The sequence below is a fragment of the Anoplophora glabripennis genome, unplaced genomic scaffold, assembly GCF_000390285.2.
Source record: "Anoplophora glabripennis isolate ALB-LARVAE unplaced genomic scaffold, Agla_2.0 scaffold301, whole genome shotgun sequence".
NCBI classification, from domain to species: domain Eukaryota; kingdom Metazoa; phylum Arthropoda; class Insecta; order Coleoptera; family Cerambycidae; genus Anoplophora; species Anoplophora glabripennis.
In genome coordinates, this window is record NW_019416435.1 from 10629 (window position 1) to 36083 (window position 25455).

At 31.8% G+C, this 25455-nt stretch overlaps 1 protein-coding gene across 1 annotated transcript in view; it reads left to right on the top strand.

Moving 5' to 3' along the window:
- Positions 1-551: 551 nt before the first annotated feature.
- Positions 552-25455, top strand: part of LOC108909059 (DNA-dependent protein kinase catalytic subunit) — a 61724-nt gene continuing 36820 nt past the window's right edge. Inside the window, exons 1-7 of the mRNA XM_018713288.1 lie at positions 552-955; positions 1013-1369; positions 4442-4732; positions 5914-6122; positions 6815-7250; positions 12874-14103; positions 22921-23123. Coding sequence (XP_018568804.1) covers positions 799-955; positions 1013-1369; positions 4442-4732; positions 5914-6122; positions 6815-7250; positions 12874-14103; positions 22921-23123 — 2883 coding nt within the window. The 5' untranslated portion in view covers positions 552-798. The remainder of the gene's footprint in view (positions 956-1012; positions 1370-4441; positions 4733-5913; positions 6123-6814; positions 7251-12873; positions 14104-22920; positions 23124-25455) is intronic.

Consider the following 25455-nt stretch of genomic DNA (forward strand, 5'->3'; position numbering starts at 1 on the left):
GTGTGCGTGTGCGTGCGTGTGTGTGTGTGTGCGCGTGCGTGTGTGTGCGTGTGTGTGAGGGTGTGTAGGTTTTAGTCGTGTGGGGATGCCCCCTTACGGGGGCGTACGTGTCTTTTGGTGTATTAGTCTGTCTGGTATATTGTTTGTCGGGGGTCGCAATTTTAAAGAAATGTATTCAAAAATAATGCAAATAACTGATAAATAAAGTAAAAACTTACCTGGGCATAACCCCGGCACAGATACCTGTAACAAAGATGCCGACGGCCTCTATGTTTAAGCCGGGGATTAGGTCGGTGGTTAAGAGGAAAGAAAACGATACTTTCCAGGTAGCCTTAATAAAGGTAGGTAGATCTTGCTCGTTGCAATGCACTTCACTTATCAAAAACACTTCCGCTCAGTTCGACCGTTCGCACGAGATTCGAGAATGATCGCGCACTTATGTGGATCAGTGATCTTGGAACCATAGATAAAAGATTTATATCTTGGAACAAGGAGACTAGTCTCCATGATTGACATTGACAACTTAAAATTTGAATTTGTGATATCAGTAATCAGTATACTAATTGTCATTTGTCGTGGTCAAATCTATTGTATTTGTATTTGTACTAAGTAGAATATTTGAAATGGAAATCATAAATGTATAACGTTTTATATTCTGTGCCAGTGTTATCATTTAAAATTTTCAGTAGTCCTACTCAAGTATCAGTGATTTTGTTGTGTATTTTGTTCATATCAAAAGTGTATTTTTTCCTCCCTAAAAATATGCAGTTATGAACTAATGACTTCTATCAGAACTGAATGTGTATGAATAACATGGAACTAGATCCTACAATTTTTTTTAAGGACTTAATTACATTCACAAAGGACCTTAAAAGGGGCCCTAACGAATGTTTGCGTTTATTGGAAACCTTAAATCGCAATTTAATTGAAGAACAAATAAATTCATCTTATATTGGTACCAAATAATTTACATATTTTTTATGATGCACAACTTCAATGTTTTATTTTCTAGATTTATTTTTAATTCATTTATTTGAGAAGAACAATGGTTTAATACATTTCCTTGATATTGGTATTAAAATTAAAGATTTAAAAAATGCTGTAACAAAAGCAGTGGAAATACTTTATACGCTTGTTAACAATTTTCCATACAGATTAGTTGAAAGTAATATTTTAGATATATACAGTTTCTGCAACACTGTAATAAAATTACATACCTTTTCCGAAGTAAAAGTGAAAACACTGGATTTACTATTTATCAGTATTGATAAACTTGATATATGTTTTGATACTAATGATATATCTTCAACATATAAGGAATTACTTAACTCTCTCCAAAATGCGTTAAAACAGAAGCATTGTGATACGGGTAAGTTTATATTTGAAAAACGATGTACTCTGATTATTCGTGATGTATGGGACCGAGCGCGGCACGAATAATTGTAAAACATGGACAATTAAAACATTTATTTTTTACATAAGAAACAGAGCAATACATTAGTAAACATGCACAAAATTATTGAAAATGCAATTTAGGTACATTTATTTTAGATAGGTACCTAGCTATACTTTTTAAACAATCATTTTAGTCCGTGTTTAACTTTTTTTGTTTTTCTTTATTTTCTGAGGTATTTTACATAAATTTAAAATGTCAACTTACTTAAAATGGGCGAACAGAAATATTTGCAACTTCTTCAGATTAGAAGCCTTAGCCACAACGCGTGGTGTTATATGGTCTTTACAGAACAAAAACAAAATAACGCGTCACCACAAATTCCTAGATACGCCATAGATAATCTCTACCCTGGGCAATCCACATACGGATAATCGGGGTTCTACTGTAACTATTTCATGTGCAAAGCAAACGAGAAAGTAAATATGAGACCATACGTGATCTAGAATAAGATGGATGTGCAGGTAGCTAATACTTTACGTACTTGAAGTGCAATTTAGTTGAGTACTACCCAGCTCTAGACAGCAAGTAATGAAATGGGCATTGTTCACTACTCCTCCACTTTGCCACTGCTCATCCTACTCTCAAGGCTCAAATGAATTTTGTGTAGCTTAATATTAGTCATATTAAAAAAAAATCTTAGGACTCTTAAAATGTTTCATCTTGATGGTAAAAAAGTGTGGATTCATTTATTATTTTCACATTTTTATTAGTTTTTTATTAGTAGGGAAAGCAATTCAGGGCCGGAAGAAGGGTGAAACAGTGAAGCAGATGTTTCAGGCGGCATTTTTTGACTGGATTATTAACTTTTTATAAATTTCTGAAATTGAAAATTGCACAAAAATGTGAAAAAAACATTTTTTGACCCCAAATGCGTGCTTTGTGTTTTGTTAATTATTTACAAATCAAAGAGTTGAGCGAAAATTTCCCTAACATCGTAGTATCTTTAAGGATTTTGTTAGCCATTCCTGTGTCTGTGGCAGGAACGGTTAACAGACTTAGCCAATCTTGCTATCGAGAAAGATATAACAAATAATTTGGTTTACGTTGATATTATTGAAGACTTTGTTAATGAAAAATGTAGAAAAGTTGATATGTGATATGTGGAAAGATCCCGTTTTTACATTATTTTGTTTCTTTTTTGTTTTTATTGAATATTTTTTATTTTTGGTTTTATTGGAATATCTGTTTTATTTTTTATAAGATCTTCCTCATAATTTCTGTTTGTTTTTTAGCTAAAATATTTTTTAATTTATTTTTGTCTATTGAAATGGTTTTTATTATTTTTTATAACTTTTTTTATTAATAAATTTGTTGTTCCAACGGGAGGCAAGCAGATATTTGTTTCAGGTGCCAAATACCTCAGCGCCAGCTCTGAATTGCACCATATTTATAGTGCAATTTAAATATTACTTTTAGGTATACTAAACTAAAATAATGTCAGGATTACAACTGATGTAATGTGCATTTGACCATATATGCATATGATGTAAAAACAAGTATGTGTGCAATGATTAAATATCAGTCATCCCGAAAACCAAAGTCAATTTAATAAAGCTTTCCTTATTCCCTTTCTCTGTAAGTGTATAATAATAATTTTTTTTAATCAAAATTTATAACTCGTGAAACTTTATCATCCTGTTTTATAATAAAATATTTTAAATTTACGCATTTCTAACTAACTGCAAATTATTCTGTGTGATTTGAGTACAATCATCTCAACTATCAGAAAAAATAGTGCATTATTTATTTATGTATAAAAAAATTTAAAAAAATATTAGTAGTCGATGGGTTCTTATTGAGAATATAATAGGCAGTCAATAAAAATATTCGTATTTCGTTTATCATTTTTGGTAAGATGTACTTAATTATTTGTTTCAAACTAAAATCTATATTAAACTTAGTATCATTAGATATACAGGACAAGAGGGTCCGTCTATTTGTTGACATTGCCTACAGTTTTAGGAGAAATTAGGCCATCCATGGATAGGAGGCAGTAACGCCCTCAGATCTAAAAAAAATGTGACTCAAAAAGTATTATATGGTAATGAAAGTAATAAATGTATCAGATACTAATTAATTGCTTAATTTGTCAGAGCTGAGGTAGTTAATCACAATGTCCTCTCAAGGCCTACAAACATAAAAATTTGTAGACCAGTCCTCACTTTAACTTATCTGATAATGTAGCTTATAAAACTATTTTATTAGTATTAATGTTGGTATCAAATTTTCTATTAGTTTTTTATTCTAAATGTAGGTATATTGTGTCTACTTTGTTATTATAAATCAACATATTTTAAATTTTTTTTGTATATATTTTTTATCATCTTTTAAATACCTACTAATCCTACTATGTGCTATTTATTAAAAATAGTATTTTAAATAGTGTAAATGAGGCTAAAGTGTCTTAATAATGTATAAATATTTTAGTTTGTTGCTGATGAGGTAATAAAATGTGACATGAGATCAAAGACTACTATTTCCTTGGTTTCCTTACTCTCCTAGCAGCCAACATAAATGTTGTTATTTCAATTTTTAAAATGTATACATTGTGGTACGCTTTACATAATACCTTTTGTATTTTAAATGACTAGTCAATTTTCAACATAATTTTTCTCTTAGAAGTTTCCAGCTAAAACGGTTGATGAATTATTTTTGTATGGGGTCTTTCAAATACTGCATTTTTAAAATTATACTTACTAAAGCAAACATGCTGTACGATCTATCAAAATAAAGTTGTGGTATTAGTAAATACTTAACAATCCAGTTAAACTAAACACTTTTTTCCTTAAAAATGTCTAATACGATTTTCTAATTTTTTGTCAAAGTTGTTTGGACACAGTAGACTATGAAAGTAGGGTAGAAACAAAAAATTACATATAGTGATTTCAATGTTTATGGGTGAAGATCTAATCATGTTGAAGAAAAAGAAATGTTCAAAGTGGAACACTATATGTATAACTAAATTATTTTTTTTCCAATTTGTAGTGAAAGATAAAGAATTGGTGGTTCTGGGTTATTTTGCAAAGCGATATCAGTACCTCATTAAGCAACATAAAGATTTACAACTACTGTTTGTAAGAAACCTTGACCCAGAATTATTTAAGCCTAAGAAGTCGCAACATATTATTTGTGGATTTTTCACTGGTTTCTCTTATTTTTGTGAAAGTTTCCCATTGGATCCAACAAAAAATGAAGATAAAAAGCTAATTGAGAAGTTGTATAAACTTATTTATAACTCCGTTACACCAACAGACAGAATGAAAATTGGTAATAGAGGTAAGATCATAATTTTAAATAATCCCAATAGATGAACACATTAATAGTTTGTATACAATACAGTCTAAAATTATTAGACACGGTTACAGTTACATTATGTAAGTTCTTTTAAAAATACCTGTAATATGTAATGTGTAACGTTTATCATGTTTATCATGTGTCTCTATAGTGTAGCAAAATTCAATAACTACTGATATTATGAATATTATACATAAAAAAAATTTTATTTAGAAAAAAATGATGGCCTTAAGATTCATATTCTATATTTTCAAGCTAATCAAACTTATGATTCTATCCTTAAAAAATTATAGAGGTGAATGTGAATACCGAAGATAGGGACATCCTAAGAAAGCAAAATAGTTGTTGACATTTACTATTTAAATTGATTATTTTGGAGTTATCAAAGTGACAATAAAACTGTCTTGTTTCTGTTGAAATCGTTTTTGGAATTTTCGAGCTTAAGTTTCCATTAACGTTATATTGGTGTCAGAAGTGGGACATCCCAAGGAGAAATATGATTAGAGAGTGATTAAATGCCTGTTGTGAGGTCAAGATCTTCAGAAATGGATGAAATGTTAAAATAGTTAATGAAAATGATGGAGAACATGAAGAACAACCAGGGTGAAATGAAGGAAGATTTGAAAAAGGAAATGACAAACAGGGTGAAATGAAGAACAATTTGCAAGAAATGAGGAATAGCCAAGAAGTATTAATAAATGAAATGAAAAGTAATTTACAAGATATTAGGAATAGTCAAGAATAGTTAAGAAATGAAACGAAGAACAGTTTTTATAAATAAACTCAAAGACTTCAAAGAAACTATTGAAGAAAAAATGATTCAATTGAAAAGTAAGGTGCAGAGTCGTGGAAGAATGACTAATACCTAACCTAATAATTCAAGGTAATTACCAAGGCAAATAACTGGTCTGAGAAAGAGAAGGCAGCATCTCTGTAGCTGTACGGACGCTGGAAATCAAAGCTGCATCTCAAGCATCTAGAGTACAAGGCAGAGTAAGACAAGTTTGATTCCAGGCAGAACTGAGAAAAGAGAAAAGAATATATTGTTGATGTGCTTGAATGATGTATTAAAAAAGAACTGTACTGCAATACCTATTAAGTTGTTTTAAGTTATCTAATAATGTATGAAAGATCAAAAGTGAACTTATCTACTTTTGTTGTAGCTGCCTTAACATTTCTTGCAAATTATATTGGTTTATATGGAGAATCTTTATTAAAAGACTACAAATTTTGGCATACAAAACTTTTGAAATGGTTAGAAATGGGCATAGATGAGAAAAAAGTTGGTGTTGTTGTATTAAAAGCTTTCTTCCAAGAAATTTCTGTACTTATATGTAATAAATCTGAAGGAGACTGGAGTGCTATTGTAAAGGTAATTGTTGGTAAAATTTTAACGATTTATTAAAAATAATTTAGTTCTAAGAAAAAAAAATTGATAGGTATCCTAAAACGCCAAAGTATAATTTATCAAGAAAATCAAATTTAGAACTACAAAAGTATGACATTTTTCCAATTCTTTTTTCTTGGTATTTCCTCATTTAATACTCTGCTATGTTAAGTTTAGGAATTATTTATTTGATTACAAAAGTACATTAGATGAATAATGCCCATGCATTATGCTTAAGCCAAGGGCCCACCAGTTATGCTGGGCTCTTGTGTGTAGAGCTTTAGTTAGTATCCAAAAATCAGTGTCCATTTCCAAATTATAATGCAGAGAACGGTGCATAAGAAATGAAGAAAGCTGTTTTTATGGTTGTTAGATGAATAAGTAAACACCTGTAACGATGCCACGATGTTTAGTTTTTATCATTGGAGTAGCACAAGCAGATTCCGTTCTTCAGATACTTGGCAAAGATATCCATTTCTTTTTTTCTCATTATAAGGAGCCATCATATATTTAATGACAAAGTATCACATTAATAAGTTTAGTGTTATAATTTTTTTAAATATATTACGTATGGAAAATTTGTGCACCACTACGTTTAAAATTAGAATTAAAAATATATAATCATTAAAAAAAAAATTTTTAAATTATCAGTTTATTTTATTAATTTTCCTTTGCAGTACTTTAATCAATGGTCTTTGGATGTATTAAAGAAAGACAATGTTTCCAATTATGAAAAGCATTTGTCAATACAATGTCTGAAATTCTTCTCAAGAGCTTCTTATAAGTATTTACCACAGAATGATGTGACACATTTATTTGTGGTAATAATGCAAAATTTCGAAAATAATTACATTTTGAATTATGATCCAAAAAATCAGGAATGGGAGTACTTACCTGATTATGTTCAAACAGTGGCAAACTTTATGCAATTTAAAACTTTCAAAGCAAGTGAATTCTATTGCCTTCAGAGAGCGGTAATTAATATGATCAAATCATTTCATCAACTTCCTTATTTACATTATCATTTAGTTATTGATGGAATAATTATAACATGTTTTTATTTAAAGAAGTCTCAGTATTTTGATCCATTTTTGGAAAATATGGTTTATCAAGGTAAGTTATTTAAACAAATTCCTTTATATTTGAAGCTTTAATTCTAAGATACAGGGTGTTAAATTTTTTTGTAAAAGAAGTACATATTTCTAAATATTTTCTCTACAATACTTTAAATATACTTACTGCAATATAGTAAATGGTTCCTGTTAACATGAGTCTGTTCTTATTTCATTTATTAGATTTTTTGTATTAAAACGTTAAAGGAAGTAGCACGTGTACAAGCTAATATAATTAAGAAAAAATATGTACACCACTGATTTTGCTTTTTATAGCGCATAATGTAAACAGTTAATCCTGGAACCTGTAATTAAATTGTCTCCATGTTTTTTCCAGTTTTACTTTCATTATAAAGATAAATACAATTACAATAGGGTGACTAATATAGTTTTTTTTTTAAATTTAAGGACACTTTAATTTGAAAATTATTTGTTATTTAAATTTATCTGAACATAAAGACGGAAAATGGTGAAAATTTACTGAAATTTAATTTAAATTACTAAATTTGTTTTGAGAAACAACCGAAAAAATAAATAAAAACTGAACACCTTGTATCTCCAAACTGAAGTAAGAAAAAATTAGTGAAAATTTGTCACATTTTTTATTATCGCATCTCCACAGTGACTTGTTTTTGAAGCAGCTTAAATATACAAGGTGAGTCGGGAAATAGCACCAAACTATAGGAATAGATTTTACATGTCAAAATAATAAGAAAAACTCAAATGTTATACGTTATACGATTTTCATTTGTTTTCAACTGCAAGAACATAATTACAAATTTTAAAAATTTGAAATCAGAGTATATCATGTTCTAAGTTCAAAAGTAGGATATTAGCTAGTGTCGTTTTATGTTGTAATAGTTTAACATTTGATAACACATTTGTACAATCAGTGTTACAAAATACTAAGAACTTATTCAAATTTAGAGTAGTACTAATGCTGCTGATGAAGAATATCTTCAACGGTTTCCACATCACAGATGTCCTGATAAAACTGTATTTATCAGTTTTCAGCAAACTGTGTGAAACTGGAAAGTTCCCAGTGCTAATATAACTTCTGAATGAGCTCATTGTCAAGGTTAAGAAGAAGTAGAAAATATTCTCGGTCTAGTAGAGATGATGCAACTACCAGTTCACGAAGAATTGCTACTCAATTGGACACTCCACAAAAGAGTGACAAAAACCATCCACGAGCAAGGCTTACATCCGTACTATGTACAGAAAGTACATCACCTACAACCAAAAAATTATGCTAAATATATTGAATTTTTTTGACAAATCAATAACAATAATCTTGTTGTATTCCGCATACTTTTTACGGATGAAGCAATATTCACCCGTGATGGCATAAGTAATACTCGGAATTCTCATGTATGGTCAGATGAAACTCCTCACGTAACACTTGAACGTAATTAATAACATAACTTTATTGGCTTATTCTTTTCTTGGAATTCTATCTAAACAAATATCATATGGACTATATTTAATTGGCCCTTTCATTTTGGAGAATCGACTCACAAGAGACCACTACTTAAATTTTTTACGAAATGAATTACAAGTGCTACTAGAGGATGTTCCTATGAACATGAGAATGCGAATGTACTACCGACACGATGGAGCTTCTGCACATTTCCCTCGTAGGGTCAAGCTACATTAGAACGAGAGAGGTATTGGCCGCAGTGATCCTATTAGTTGACCTCCAAGATCTCCCGACTTTACAGCACTAGATTACTGGTTTAAAAATGAAGTGTATAAAGTTAGAGTGGACACTCGGGAGGCACTAATTCGACGGATCATCAATACTGTAGCACTTATTAAAGAAAGACATGCGACAATCAAGAGAGCTACAAACACCATTCATAGATGAAGCAGAAAGTGTTTCTAGGTCAATGGTGATGTTTTTGAACATTTGATCAAAGAAGGCTGTGATTAATAAAATATAAATATAAATAATTTTTTTTTATTGAAATGTACGTCAGCGTGAAAACAATTGCAAATTGCATAACAACATTTGAGTTTATTCTTATTATTTTGACGTGTAGAATCCATTCCTGGAGTTTGGTGCTATTCTCCCGACTTACCCTGTGGATTGTGTTAATTATGTACGTAAAAAACTTTAAGAGGCGATTCTTTGAGTGACGTAAAGCAAAAAAGGGTAATATAACTGTGTTTGGATAAATGGATAGTTTTAAAGATACAGGTTGAAATTTGAAAAAAATACTTTTTCTAAAATATATCTGAAGACGTTTGATGCAGACAGATGAAACTCAAATTAATCATTAATTTAATTGAATTAGAATGTGAACATATAATTCATTGCGGTGATACTTATTGTTAATTTTACAAACAACCCGCAAAGGTTCCATGTTACTGGATATTTTAAAAATTCAGTCACTGCTTGTAACTTAATGGTTTCAAAAAAAAATCTTTCATTTTATTTGTAAAACGGACCATTTTACTACTTTTCCTCTACTATCATACAAAAAAAAAACAGTTAGGTTAGAAATACAATTTTAAATAAAACTTAATCATGACTAGTCTTAAAAAAATCAATGATGCACAAATTGTATAATCTTAAAAAAAATTACGGTAAATACTTTCCGGAATTCAAAATTGTATATTTAAACAAAAAATCATACCAGTATCATCAGGTATAAACTTTTTTCTTGGAAACACGACAAGAAGTTACAAGTATCACTATCGCATTCATGGGATTTTTGGTGAGAGTAATTCGCAGTTTTGTCACTAATAGTTGTATTTATATCTGAATTCAGTAGATTTTTACTTTATCTGAATTCAGTAGATTTTTACTTACAGTTTTTTAGGGGATGATTTCTACACCTGCTTAGAGAACTTTAGTAATGAAAGAATTTCAAAAGCAATTTTCAAGTAAATTAAAACAAGGATGGATGGTAGTCAATGAAGTTTCAAAGAGGGTTGCACAAATATTTGCAAAATATATTTTTTTTTATATTGCAAAATTAATTTTTCTTAATTAGATTTTCAAACTTCATAATACTAACTTGAAGAAAAATGAAAATTTTGCTGTAAGTAAACAAGAAAACACCTGTTTCAGTTGATTATGATAAAAAAATATATTGCAAATATATATATACAGGGTAGGAAAGTACCGATGGTCTATCTGAAGTTACGTGAGAGCGATAAAGTAAGCCATAGAAATCCATGCGATAGAGAAGGATGGCTATAATGAAGGCTTCTCTTAGTCTCCGCCTGTTTTGCCCTTCCACAAATAAGATCCACTTCTTATTTGTGGAAGGGCGAAATGGGCGTTGACTATTAGACGCCTTCATTATAGCCATCCTTGTCTATCACATGGATTTCTATGGCTTACTTTATCGCTCTCACGTAACTTCTGATAGACCATCGGTACTTTCCTACACTGTATATATATATAACGAGCATTCAAATAAAAACGTGGTCAAGTTGGTTCTGAAAATTTGGACGTAGGGCGTAGCGTATAGCAAATGAACTTAAACGTCATCTGTCAAAGCGCTATATCGCCGCTATCAATTTGAATATTTTCGTTTTAAAAAGCGTTTAAAATGGTGTTTTCTCAAGAACAAAAAGTGTTTATCATAGAGTCCTACGTTAGAAATGGACGCAAGATTGATGGAATATGGAAGTATTCTATTGAGAAATGTTTCATAGAATTTCAAAATCAATTTCCCGGCGTTGTTGAGTACAAAATTTTTCAAAGTGCAGTTCAGCGTTGTGTTAATGTTTTTCGTGAAACGGGCAGTGTAACAAGAAAAGAAGGAAGCGGCCGACCTAAAAAGCGGACTGAAGAATTAAAAGAAAATGTCCAACAAATAATGGAAAATGCGCCAAGAACTTCTGTACGTGTTTTATCACAAATGGTGGGAGTATCAGTCGGTACCTGCCACACAGTGTTAAAAAAAGATTTGCGTTTGTTCTCCTATCGTTTAACTTGTCAGCAAGAACTTTATGAAGTTGATTTTCCTCAACGGGCTGTATTTTGTGAATGGTTTTTAAACAACTACGATGAACTTCATAATATCACCTTTTTTTCTGATGAAACCTGGTTTCATTTAAGTGGTTACGTAAACTCACAGAATATGAGAATGTGGTCTTCTGAAAAACCAAATAACTTTTTTGTCGAGGGCCCTCTACACGCTCAAAAAATTGGAGTTTGGTGTGCTCTCGATCGAAGGAGGATTTATGGACATATTTTTTTTAATGGTACTCTTACTGCGCAAAGGTATAGAGAAGAAATTATCGCTCCTTTTGTTAACCAGCTGGAAGAAAACGAAATTACAAACTTTTACTTTCAACAAGATGGCGCAAGGGCACATACAGCAGGCGAGACGATGAATATGTTGAGGGAAGTTTTCCAAAATCGACTAATAAGTCTCAATGCTGAACATGAATTTCCACCGAGGTCATGTGATATTATGCCGTGTGATTTCTTTTTGTGGCCTTACCTTAAAAACACTATTTTTGAACTGCCTATTCCTGATTTAAAACATCTGCAGGCTCGACTTATAGACAAGATTCGTGAAATTAACAATACCCCGAGCATCTTAGAAAATGTCTTTAATTCTTTGAGGAACAGGTGTGAAAAGTGCTTGGAACAAGGAGGGGGACACTTTCAGCAGCTGCTTTAATTTATTGTTATAACAAGGAGGGGGACACTTTCCGCAGCTCCTTTAATTGTTTGTTATTGTTATCACGATTATTCTTTAAAATAAAGTTATATAGTCATTAACGTTATTGAAACTGACAGCTGCTATACAGCTCGTTGAGAAATGAGGTTAAGTTGGTCGCTATAAGCTACTCCCTACGTCCAATGTGTCAGAGCCAACTTCGACCACGTTTTTATTTGAACGCTCGTTATATATATAACCCTTTTCAAGATCTCAGGGTCGGCCACTTATTTTAGCTTTTTAATTTGCACATTTTGTTTTTTGTCATAATCGCCTTGTATATTATATTTGGAAAATGTTTTTCTTTTGAGATAATCCGTCAAAAATATTCTGTAAAATTTTGAAGATAGAAAATATTTAAGAAAAAGTATTTTTTATGAAAGCTTTAACATCCAGTACCTCAATAAGTAACCCTGTATGGAGTTATGTTATACATATAAACATTTTTGCTTATTGCTATCATTTTAATATCTACACAAGGTCATAAAATAAGTTATAGGTAAATCTAAATATTTTCTGAATAACAAACAAAAGTTTGCTTGCATGACATGCATATAATTTAAAAATTTAGTTCTGTTCTATTAGAAAATACAGTATAATCTCTATAATCCGGCACTTTACTACACCGGCACGTCCAGTAATCAGGCGTTATTTTTTCCGCGTTTGTTTACTATTCTTGAAGAATACAGTTTTTACAGTTATAGTTTAGTTGAAAGATTATTTTACAGAAACATAAAAACATTACAATATACATATATATGCATACACAACTGTAATATGTATGTATCTAAATACCAATCTCTTTGTTAATAATCAATGTCAAAATTGATGCCGATATCCTGTATATTTAGAACTGTAAGAACCAGAAGCTTGTAAATATATTTTAATTGTATTGCCCTCCCTCTCTGATGTAAATATCTATACAATAATATATTTTAGGTATCATGTGGTCTTGCTCACATCAACACATTTCGAATGCCGATTTTTCAGATGAAATCGATAAAAATCTGATAACAGTAAAAAATTTTTTACCCTTATGGACCGGTATTCTGAAATTATCATCTAATAGAACTTATGATAAATATGGTTTATTTCTGGAAGATCGAAAGTATATTCTTGAAAGGATTGTCAGTCAACTTGTCAAAGCACTTATGATTCTTATTAATAAATTAAACTTATCAGTGAAATTAAAAGAAGAAAATGTCACAGTAACAGAAGTGGAAAAAGCTTATCAAGTGGAACAAACAAGTGACTATGCTATTTTCTTAAATGTTGTCGATTTGTATCAGGAAATTTTCGACAATATTGAGCCAAAGATGTTTAAGAAATGTATTTGTAAAATGATTAAACACATTCTTAATAAATGTATAAATTATCCATTGATTAGTGGATTTTACAAATTATTATCATATAGCTTAAAAATTGCAAATAAACTGGAATTGTTTAAAGAACACAATGAGAACCAAGATATTATAAATATGAAGGAGACCTTGAGAGAATTTTTGGAATTATTACTAGATAAAATGACACAGTATAAAGATGAATTGTTAATTGCCTGTTTAAAAGTTCTCCTAGAGAGTCCTGTGATTTTAATTAAAGACATGTTACCCATTTGTGTTACTCCTTTTATAACAGTATTTAACATTGGAAGAAGCTATTTCCCATTAGCAGAAATGGGTTTGAATACATTACAACATTGGCAGGACTCTCTGAATAATGAAGAATTTGATAGCTTTGTATCAAAAATTATTCCACACTTGGATAGTTACTTAAGAAGTAAATCTTTACTTGGACAATGTCAAGCAAATGTTACTGAAACTAGACGAAAAACAGCTCAAGTCTTAAAAAAGAGGAGGGTTGTTTTAGAGATGGAACCTGAGCTCATGAAACTTCAAAGGAAAATCTTAAACTTCATAGGAAGGCAAACGTCTAAAGTTTGTCATGCATTTGTTTATTCTGATGAACTTAATGAAATTGTACCATCATCGATTTATGGAGGGAATCTTCACCTTAAAGTAGCATTGCCTTATGAAGACATTAATGTGGACATTTATTTAGATGTATTTGTTCCACGTATAGTGAACTTGGCATTATATAGCAGTGATAGAAAGACAAAAATCACTGCCTGTGAATTACTTCAAGCAATAATTATGGTATTTTTAGGAAGAGGTGAGTACATAAATAAATATTAGGTTACTACTAAATAAATTTGTAAATGAAGGATTAGGCAGAATGAAGTATACATTTTAATTTTAGTCGTTCTAATTAGTGACTAAATTTTTATTCAAAAATCAAACAAATGGTTCTTGGGAAAACATGGAAATTTTATTTTTTTTAAATTACATCAATTAAATGATCCCCTCCACACTTAGTCCAGTTACTCAGGGTTTTTACCTCCGAATTCTTTATAACTGAACCAATTGACGTGAAATTTTGATTGAATGTGGAAAATACCTCAAGGAACAAAACTTATATAGTGCCGAAGTGTGCTTTTGCCCTGGGGGTGGAAATTTTTGTACCCAAAATAACCACAGGAATTGATAGAGGAGTCAATTTTAAATAACAAATGTTATATAAAGTTTTTTTGGATAATCCAATACTTTCCGAGTAATTCGTCATTGAAAATGTTGATTTTTTACTGAAAGTGCTTGTTTTCGGACAGTTTTTTGCAAATAACTCTGAAACCATTGGATTTAACGAAAAAGTTGTAATGAACAAAAAGAAAAGTAATAAAAAAACAAATCTAATGGCATTATTTTGTTTTTCTCTAATTGCAATATAAACTGAGTTATGGATTTTTAAACATTATTATATGTTTGCGAAAAACTAAATTGGAACCAGTTAACGTTAAATAACGCCAAAATCATAAATATTAGGAAAAAACTATTTGAACCTTTTTTAAAGTACTTTGAAAATCCTTTAAAATGAGCTGTTTTAAAAGTCTAGAATCAAAATTAACGGATATATGATCGAAATAACATGATAGTCTCATTTTTTTAAAGAAAAATTAATAAACAAATCAGTGCCTTTGGCGACAGAATTAAAATTAAATGTTATCCATTCACAGATTTCTTCATTTATGTTCTAAGAATATGTTCTGGGTCTTTGGCTCGCTTACAAAGCATGATTTCGATTTTTACACTGTAACTTAATAATTAAAGGGTGTACGAAAAAAATACAAGAATAAAAAAAATTTGCTTTATTTTTGCTGAAGATTTTGCTTTTATTTGTTATTTCTCTAAAATTAATATCACCTTTTTTGTTTAACATATGAATGAGAGAACCACCCTCTTCGAGCCCTTTAAACCCTTCAAACTTAAAAATGAAGGGCTTGAAAAAGATCAACTCAACAGTTCACGTAGCCCTTACAATTTCCTGCAAAATGAGCCTTTGTGCGATTAAAAATCTTAAAAAGTAAGAAAGTCATCGTCAAAAAAATAAACACGTGTATAGGTGATAATTTTAGGAAAATTTATGTCAAACAAGAATTTTAAAGCATTTAACCAATAAAAATGCGTAGTTTGCCTGCTCTGGAAGCATTGCTGAAAATGATTTTTTGCAATTGCAAAAAAGATTGCGGAGCAAATTGTGGCTGCCGGTAGCTCGGTTTATTTTGCAATTCAACATGTGGAACATGCTCCGGCAACAAAGGCCTAAATTGTCCTCTAACCATCGAAGAGGACGAGCATGATTGTGAAGAGAATAGCAGTGAAGACGAATAATCATTTACATATAATTATGTTTTTTTGTATTTATTATTATTAAAAAGGAAAATAAAAATTTATAAAATAATCTTAATTTTGTCTGTGTGCGTGTGCGTGTGCGTGTCTGTGTCTGTGTGTGTCTGTGTCTGGGGTAATTTTTAGGGGTTCAGAAGTTGCAATCAATTCAAAATTATTTTATAAGAAGGGAATAAATGTTTATTTAATATGAATGCACATTTAAAATGTTTCTACTCTTTCAATAATACTTCTTTATTTGATTTTCGTAAGAAGGGGTATTTTTCAAGGGTTGAAATGTTGCAATCTATAAAAAAGATTTTTTAATCAAGTAATCAATTTTAATTTGATAAAAATGCATGATTAAAATGTTTCAAGTTGAAATTTTTTTTTTATATTGTTTTCATCCAAAGGGGTGATTTTTAAAGGTTTTTCCGGGTTGAAAATTTGGGATACATTAAGTTTCATGTTAGATAGCACATGAAATTATTCATACTGCATAAATAAAAAAGATTTGATTATATAAAATGCTTAAATTTGTATTTTTTTTTTCAATAAGGGGTGGTTTTCGCCCCTTAAGAACAAAAAGCACACCTAGCGCATATATAAGTGAGGGGTAAGATGAGCCTAATTCTAAATTTTGAGAAAAATCGATGCAGTTATAAAAATATTGGAGGTATTACTATGTTTCCAGCTACAGTAACTGGGCTAACTGCTGGCACGCTTGAAGGTTAATACAAAAGTTTTGTATCATTATTTGAACTGGGATTGCGTTAATCTCCGTCCGAATATTATTTTTCAGTTCGTCCAAATTTTGCAGTCAATTAGAAAACACTTTTGACTTTAGGTAGCACATGTAAAGAAATCACAGGCAGAGATATCCGACGACTGTACCAGCCAGTTGAGATCCTCAAATTTCGAAATGATGTGACCACTTCTAGTTGTTATTCGACTCGCTGGGTGGTTACAATAGAATTGTTATTTTTAAAATAAATTTTAACCTCAAAACGACCAACGCTCGATATTCACAACTATCTTAACCGTCCATTTATCGCGAAAGAATGGCAACTTGATTTGATTTTGTGTCTCACTATATTATGAAACAAACTAACTTTGAAAATGGATATTTGATTTTGCCTAACCCTTTATTTGTTTGTCAATCGAGTCTTTCATTTAATTGTAAGATCGCTGTGTCAAGTAGCAAAAAATTAAAATTTTGTCAGAGAGCGCGGACGCACTCACCTGATGCCGCACGCGCTCTTTGAATTTGCCGCGCCTGTTTGTTGGAACATCAATTTAATTCTTGTATAACAATGTTGAGTGAGGAAATAGTACATTCACTCAACGATAATAGTGATAAGATCTAAATTAGCTTGCACATCGCAAGTAGCAATCGAGCAAGCCAAAAGTTGAAGGAGCATGAGGCGTATTTGTAAACAATATTGGTGCCTATATTTTTATAGATATAATTAATGTTTGTTAAGTAATTTTCAAAACTAGAAAATTATGCATGCTATGTGAAGGTATAAAACGATCGGTTTGCACCCTCTAGATCAGTGCGCCCGGATGCCTCACACCTCTCGCACCTCTGGGTAAAGACGGTCCTGTGTTTTATTCATGAAATTACAGAATGTAACACAACGTTGTGTGAAAAATGGAGCATTATCCTCACGTCAAAGTTAAGAATATTTACTTATTTAGATATTTACCTTTGAAGTATTGGTTTTGTGATATGTGATATAGTGTGTTGTATAAAAAAGTTATACGAGGATGATTTGATCATCATTTGATTGTGAAAGATCAAATTAGATTGGCGTATGAAAATTACTTAATTCAGATCCAGACAGCAATTCCTCACAATATCCAGCAGTTCTGGTCATTTGTGCATTCAAAAAATAGAAGTAGCAAAAACCCTGGGAGAATGTCTTATGATGACATTATGCTAGATCAACCACAAGATATTGTCAATGCATTTAGTAATTTCTTTAAAAGTGTTTTTACTATCTCTGATGATAGTTTTTGTCCCCAGGAAAGTAATTTCAATATTAACAATATCCATTTTGGGTTAATAACAGAGGTGGAGATTCTTGATTCTGCTAATAAGCTTAAAAATAAATTCACTTCTGGTCCTGATAGGATACCTTCATTCATTGTGAAAGATTGTATATGTGTATTTGTTATTTCACTCCTTATTTAATCTGGCAGTGAAATGTATTGAGTTCCCTAAACTATGGAAAATAGCTAGAGTATGCCCTATTCTCAAAAACGGTGATAATAGCCTTATATTATAGACCAATTTCTATTCTTTCGAATTTTGCAAAATTGTTTGAAATTATTTTATATAATCACATTTATCTATCTGTACATAATCAATTGTCTCAATCTCAGCATGACTTCTTAAATAATAGATCAACCATAACGAATTTAACTATATTTGCCCAATTTGCATTTGAAGTTCTTGATAATCAAGGACAGGTGGATGCAGTTTACACTGACTTTGCCAAAGCTTTCGATAGGATTAGTCACACTGTATTATTGAATAAACTAGGTAATTTTGGTTTTGTTGTTCTAGCTCAAAGGTTTATTTCATCTTATTTAAAGCAAAGGGAACAATATGTTGAGTATAATGGCTTTAAATCCCCGGCATATTTAACAACGTCAGGCGTGCCTCAAGGATCTAACCTTGGCCCTTTGCTTTTTTTGCTGATGATTTGAAGATTTATAGAGAAATTAATAGTGTTGAGGATTGTATAGAGATACAAAATGACATTAACAAGTTATTGATATGGTGTAGTGAAAATCAATTGTATCTGAATTCTTCTAAGTGTAAAATTGTTTCATATAGCAGAAAGAAATGTATTCTTTATTATGATTACAAATTAGAGATCATTGTTTTGAATGGTGCCGACTCTTATAAGGATCTTGGCATTCTGTTTGAGCATGAAATATCATTCAACCAACATATTTCCTTGAAACTCGGTGAAGCAATGAAAATGTATGGATTTATAGTTAGAAATTGTGGAACGTTTACAAACATTGATGCTTTGAAAATACTATACTATTCTTATGTGCGTTCGAAACTTGAGTATAGTTGTGTGATTTGGTATCTATTCTATAGATGTTACAAAGTTGATATTGAATCGATCCAAAGGAAATTTTTGAAATATCTAGTATATAAAATTGATGGTGTATATCCTGAAAGAGGTGTAGCTTATAGCCTGTTAAAAAATAGGTTCAATTTAATTAGTCTAAATTTAAGGCACAAATGTGCTACACTTTCTATTTTATACAAACTCTTACATAGCCAAATAGATTGCTGCAATCTATTGAGTCAATTAAATTTTGCTGTGCCTAGGTCATCGATTAGACATACTGTGACTTTTTATTGTTGTGCACCGAAGACAAACTTGCTATTTAAATCGCCCATTTTTGTGATGTGTAATAATTACAATAGACTTAGTCACCTCTGTGATATTAATGCATGTACACTGAGGGAACTTATACATGTAGCTGTTCGGAATTTGAATGATGATATTTTACCTTAATTTATAACCCATATGTGTATTCATAATTGGTTTAAATTATGACTTGGATTATATATTTTCTCTCTTTTTTAGACATTTTGCTTTGATAAGTTTAACTCCGTTTATTTTTTATTTTTTATTTATTTTTACGTCTGTATTTGGCCTGTAAATGGTGTCTGTCGGGCAATAAAGCAATTATTATTATTATTATTATTATTAAACAAGTATGTCGAGGTGGACATGAAAGGGCACCAATCGGCTCAGGTACGGACAGAGAATGTTGGTAGGGATAGGACGAATGGGGGATTGCAGTCGACATGGCCCTAAGACCATTAGCCAAGTAGTGGCAAAGATGAGCGAGAAGGAAGTACATCCATCTGTTGCGCAACGGATTATCACAAAATTTGACACGGGAGGGGGCTCGCCCTTCTGAAATTTTGCGGAGATTGCGACAGCAGTTCGTTGAAAACACTTTTTCACAACCCCATGTGTTTTTTTAGCACAAAGCCTTCTCTGAAGGACGAGAGAGAATTGAAAAAGAATCCCACGTATGGCGGGCCCAGAACCAGCTTAACTGATGGACACATTCAAGCAGTTCGTGACATCCTGGAGAACGACAGTCGCAGAAATCACATGTGAAATGAAGATCAGTGTCGGGAGTATCTATACCATCATCCGTGATGAGTTTGGTTTGTCAAAAATGTCGGCTCATTGGGTGCCACGCCTTCTCTCGGGGGAACAGAAGAATGTTCGTCTTGACATCTGCCAACAGCATTTGCAACGGTACTGTACTGAAGGGGATGCATTTCTCGACAGTATAGTGACCTGCGATGAGTCTTGGGTCCACCATTATACTCCCAAAAGTAAGCAAGCCAGCATGGAATGACGAAAAAAAGGAGAGGCCGCTCCAGTTAAGGCCAAATTGCGCTTGTTAACGGGTAAAGTTCTCGCTACAGTTTTTTTCTATATGAGCAGAGAACAGTTAATGCTGGTTACTACTGTAGACTTCTTGAGCAGGTTAGGGCCGCTTATCGAAGCAAAAGACGCCGCCAACCCATGAGGAACTTCATTTTGCTCCACGATAATGCTGGACCCCATACAGCAAACCAAACACGCCAGAAATTAGAAGAAATGTTCTGGAAAACTCTCGAGCACCCACCCTATAGTCCGGACTTGTCCCCATGTGATTATCACATGTTTGGGACATTGAAAGAGGCTTTGAGAGGACAGCGTTTTGCTGGTGACGCAGAGGCATTCGTGCGATTGGCTAACAACCCGCCATCCTACTTTCTACAGTGACGGAATCAAAAAGCTTCCAATCAGGTGGGAAAAATGTGTTTCAAGGGAAGGTTATTATGTAGAAAAATGAGAAATTTTTTGTGAACTTCATAATTTTATCAATAATAAAAAAAAATAATTCTCGTTTATATTTAAATAACCTTTGTATATAAATTTTTTCTGAAGGTGAAAAAAATTAAGTTTTAATTCAATCATATAGTGCAAATATTAACTGGTTACATACATATTTTTCAAAAATTACACCATCAAAAGAGATTTTTTTTGGAATTTTTGAAATTACAATTTTAAAGGTAAAGGTAAATTTTTTTAATTCGTGCATAATTTTTTTAATTACTCAAATTCTTTCTTGACGTCATTAGAAATTTGTTTTCAAACAAGCTACAAGGAAGACTGGAAGACTTTTTTATTTTAAAATGGAAGTTATTGTTTATGTGACTGTAGAGCTGGAGCTTATAGAGGTACCAAATTAATGTTCATTATTTTCATAATTTCCTCGTTATATTTAATTAAGGTTGATACAGTCTGTTCAGCAAGAAAGTATGAGCGCTTATCTCAAATAATGAACAACTATATGAAAATTTTTTCTTAAAATAAATTGCAGACTGCATTCGCTAATGCATAATTATTATTTGATCCAAGCTCCTTCAGTATTAATTATTGCTTGGCACTGTTCTGGCATACTTTCGGCCGAAGTTTCTGCATGTTTCTGCGGTAAAAAATGTCATATTTGTTTAATTTTTGAACTCTGCTTAATAGTGAATACACACTTTCCCTTAAGCTTCATCTTATCATTTCACCATACATTTTAAATGGGATTTGTATCTGGAGACGTTGCCAGCCAATCCATAATTGTCCTCCTGAGCTCACTATAGTCTTTTTTCACGTGCTTTTCTGAAAGCAGTGGTTTTTTAATGACGTACCGATATACCATTTTATTTTGACGCAATCGATTTCTGATCGTACTAATTGAGATGTATAGACCTTTTCCACGGATTCTCACTTGTGCTTGACGAAGTGTTAGGCTTGAAATTGTTTGAAAATGTTGCAAGATCATTTTATCCTCTGACAGACATCACATGAAACAGTCCTCTGTCTGACAGGTGATCAACGTTGTCAGTGGTTTTAAACCTATTTACCCACTTCCTTACAAATGTCTCTGACTTTTTACTAACTCGAGCAGTTGTCACGTTCGTCAATTTTGGTCCTTTGGTTTTATTCACAAGAAACACTGTCTCGTAGCGGTTTGGGTATTTTGCACTCATGTTGAAAAAATGAGGGTTATTTGTAATTGTAATATCCACACAACAGAAGGTTTTAGTGTACACTGCACACTAGCCAATGCTTTAAAGATTTGGGCAGTATGTCATAGATGCGCTAGTATGAAATTTCACAAAATTATAACCCATACTTTTTTATTGAATAGACTGTACATAATCTTGTAGCATTGTAGGTCCTTGATCATCCAAATTTAAATCTAGTAGCATGCTGGTAGCTACTTCTTAATTCGAGAAAGACTAGTATTTGGGACACATTCCTCTATCTTGGTACACTTAAAACAGAAAGAGTTTTTACTTCATAGAAAAGTTTATTATTTGACATCAACAATTGCTTAACTTGTCTACAGAGAAAATTATAATAAAGTAAAACTATGGAATCTACTGATGATTGCCTTTTCTGTCACCAGTTTCTAGTTCAAATGTTGTATTTTAACCTTGATTTTTCAGTTATCGATAAATAAAATGTTTGGTTTCTTTACTTACATGTCGCATGTTCAAAATTGTACTTCTAGAAATATATCCATTCTTAAGGTTATATGAAAACAAATTATGATACCTCCTGAATCGTAAGATTTACTCGCGGACTTAAGAACAAAACAATTATATTTATAATACTTTAGTTGAATTCTTAAAAAAAAACAAAAAAAAATTAATAGGAATACACTTTTCTAATAAAAAAATATTGCTTAATTAACAAAGCAAAAATGAAATGTGGGATTATTGAATATTTACATTTTTAAAGGAGGTAATATATTTTTAATCACGTACACGCACGCACGCACGCACGCACGCACGCACGCATTGGAAATCTACTAATTAAACAATATATCGGTGTGTTAGTAAGAATATGTAAAGTGTCAGTCTATTTATAAAATAGATATTTTTTTATTAATTTTTGACTCATTATTTAATACATTTAGAAAATAAGTACCTATTTATTAAATGTAATGACCGTATGCATTCTACAATGTGATAAGTGCATCTGTTATTGTGACTTTAGTCAACTACTGTCATGGACCAAATGCTTTGTTAAAATTTGTGTCTTCGTGACTTAACATGTATTTATTTTTTTTTATAAATATGTACTGTTTCATTTGAAAGTATTTTCATTAAGATTTACATAATTTTACATAACAAAATATTTATCTAGACCTTGCTCTCTTTCAGCTAAGACCATGAGTGGTACTGGCCTGTCCGAATTAGAAGATTTATTAAAGGTAGTATCAATGCCTTTACTTCAATTGGGTTGTGATATCGATCAACTAGTACAACAAATATTTTCGCCTTTAGTTTTTCAGTTAATGCGTTGGTACGCATCTCCATCTCAGCTAAGGGGAAGTCATACTGCTATTGTAATTGATTGCTTGATGGTAAGTAAAATAGTAATTTTTTTTAATTTGTTTCACAAATTCAGGGCTATGTTGCAATATTGTCACTCAGTAAATTCATACTACAATAAAGAGCGATGTCAACTGCGATTTATCCTATAATTCTTCATTTCTAAGACCATAAGAATACAAGAACAGAGATAATAATTGGTTACCGGAGTAAATGTTTGAAAACTGACACAAACGTCCAGTGCTTCTTTTGTTTTAAAAATATTTGTGATATATTTTGTAATTTATTTGAATAAAGTAAAAATTTGAGAGCTAGTAATAAAATGTATATATTTTTTAAAAAGATATTTCTAAACTTTTACATATGCCCAATTCGTAAATGATTACATGCCACGTGAATAGTAATTTTATTTCCTTCACATTGGCAATTAAATTTTGTTAAAATAAAAAATTATTATATTAAACATTAAAACACAGCATTCTGTTTCAGCGGCTGGTGATTGATGTAATTTTTCATGAGATTTTATTTAACCAATTTGCAGTATCTCGAGCATAGACGTAGTGGTTTGTCATTACTCATTGTAAACGATTCGTTAATATTAGCTAAGGCATTAAGATCTAGGGGTTTTTAGTTGACAGGATCAGCCGGTTGCTAAGTTCGGTGATCACGTGGTATGAAGGCTCTGTATTTCAGCACTGATCAAGGTCAAGCTGGAGAAATAATCTTTGCTTCATTTATTTGTTAATAAAAGTGTATTAATTGCCCATATATTTCTAATATCATCCAGGTTATAATTACCAAAATACTATAACGACCAACGAGGGCAGTTGTTGGTTTTCGTAATAAAGACTTATATTTCTGATGAAAGTTCTTCAATTTAGAGTATTGTGCTATTTGCCAAAGTAAAAATGTATATGGTCTGCAATATTAAAATGACTGAATTTATTACTCATTTATATTAAAGTCAGTATCCATAGTGCAGTGAGTAATTGGTTGCATGTTCGATGCAATAATATTTGAATGCAGCCCTGGTCTTTACATGTATCTAACAGGTGGGGCAAAAGTCCCGCTACCATTTTGATTGCCTATAACTTTGTTGAAAGAAAAGATAAGTAAGTTTGGTTTTCATAAAAAGTTTATTTGGTCTTTACATTTTTTTTTCGTTATGATTGGAAAATTATATCGGCTAAATGGTGACCGCGATTCGCTATGCAACTTTCGGCTCTTTTTAAGGCATTTTTCATGACATCCTGCAACATCTCAGGCTGAATTTCTTCAATTTCGTGACGAATATTGTCTTTAAGATGTTGAATCGTTTGGGGCTTATTCACATAAACCTTTGATTTTAAAAAACCCCATAAGAAAAAGTCTGGTGCTGTTAAATCCGGAGATCTGGCTGGCCATGCTAAATTGCCATTTCGCGAAATTAGTCCGTGGAAAAACGTCATTCAATAATTGAATTGTTGAACGGGCTGTGTGTGCTGTGGCCCCATCTTGCTGAAACCACATGTCCTCTAGTCCTTGCTCTTCCATTTCAGGCACAAGAAAATTTTGAATCATGTCTTGGTACCGTTCAGCAGTAACAGTAACTCCAACACTTTGGTCATTTTCAAAAAAATAGGGACCAATGATGTTTCCAGCATGAATACCACACCATACAGTTGTTTTTAGTGGATGCAATGATGTTTCATAAATTAATTGAGGATTCTGTGTTCCCCAAAACCGACTGTTCTGTTTATTGACGTGGCCACTGAGAAGAAAATGGGCTTCATCGCTCATTATCAATTTAGACGAAAAATCTTCAATTTCACCAGACAGCCATAGGATTGCATTACTGTACTCAACTCGTTGATCAGAATCTCTCGGTAGCAATTTATGGACTAATTGAATTTTGTACGGGAACATTTTCAAATCAGTTTTCAAAATTCGCCTTAAACTGCGTGCAGAAATGTGTAACTGGGAACCACGTCTCCGAATTGATGTTTCTGGAGACCCTGCAACACTATCGCGCACCAGAGCCACATTTTCAGCGTTACGAGACGTCCGTTGTCTTCCAGAACGAGGTCTGTCTGCTGTCGTACCGTACTGTCGAAAATTCGCATGTAAACGATAAATTGTGGTTTTGTGAGGCACTGGACGATTAGGATATTTTTGACGCAATTTCCGCTGAGTGGCAATAATGGAACGATTATTTTCAATAAATATTGTCACTATTTCTGCTCGTTCTTGTGGCGTATATTTATCCATTATAAAATTTGGACGTCTACACAACACAATGGTTAAAGCTAAACTGAGCTAAACGTCACATAACCAAGATGGCGCGCAATCAAAATGGTAGCGGGACTTTTGCCCCACCCGTTATAA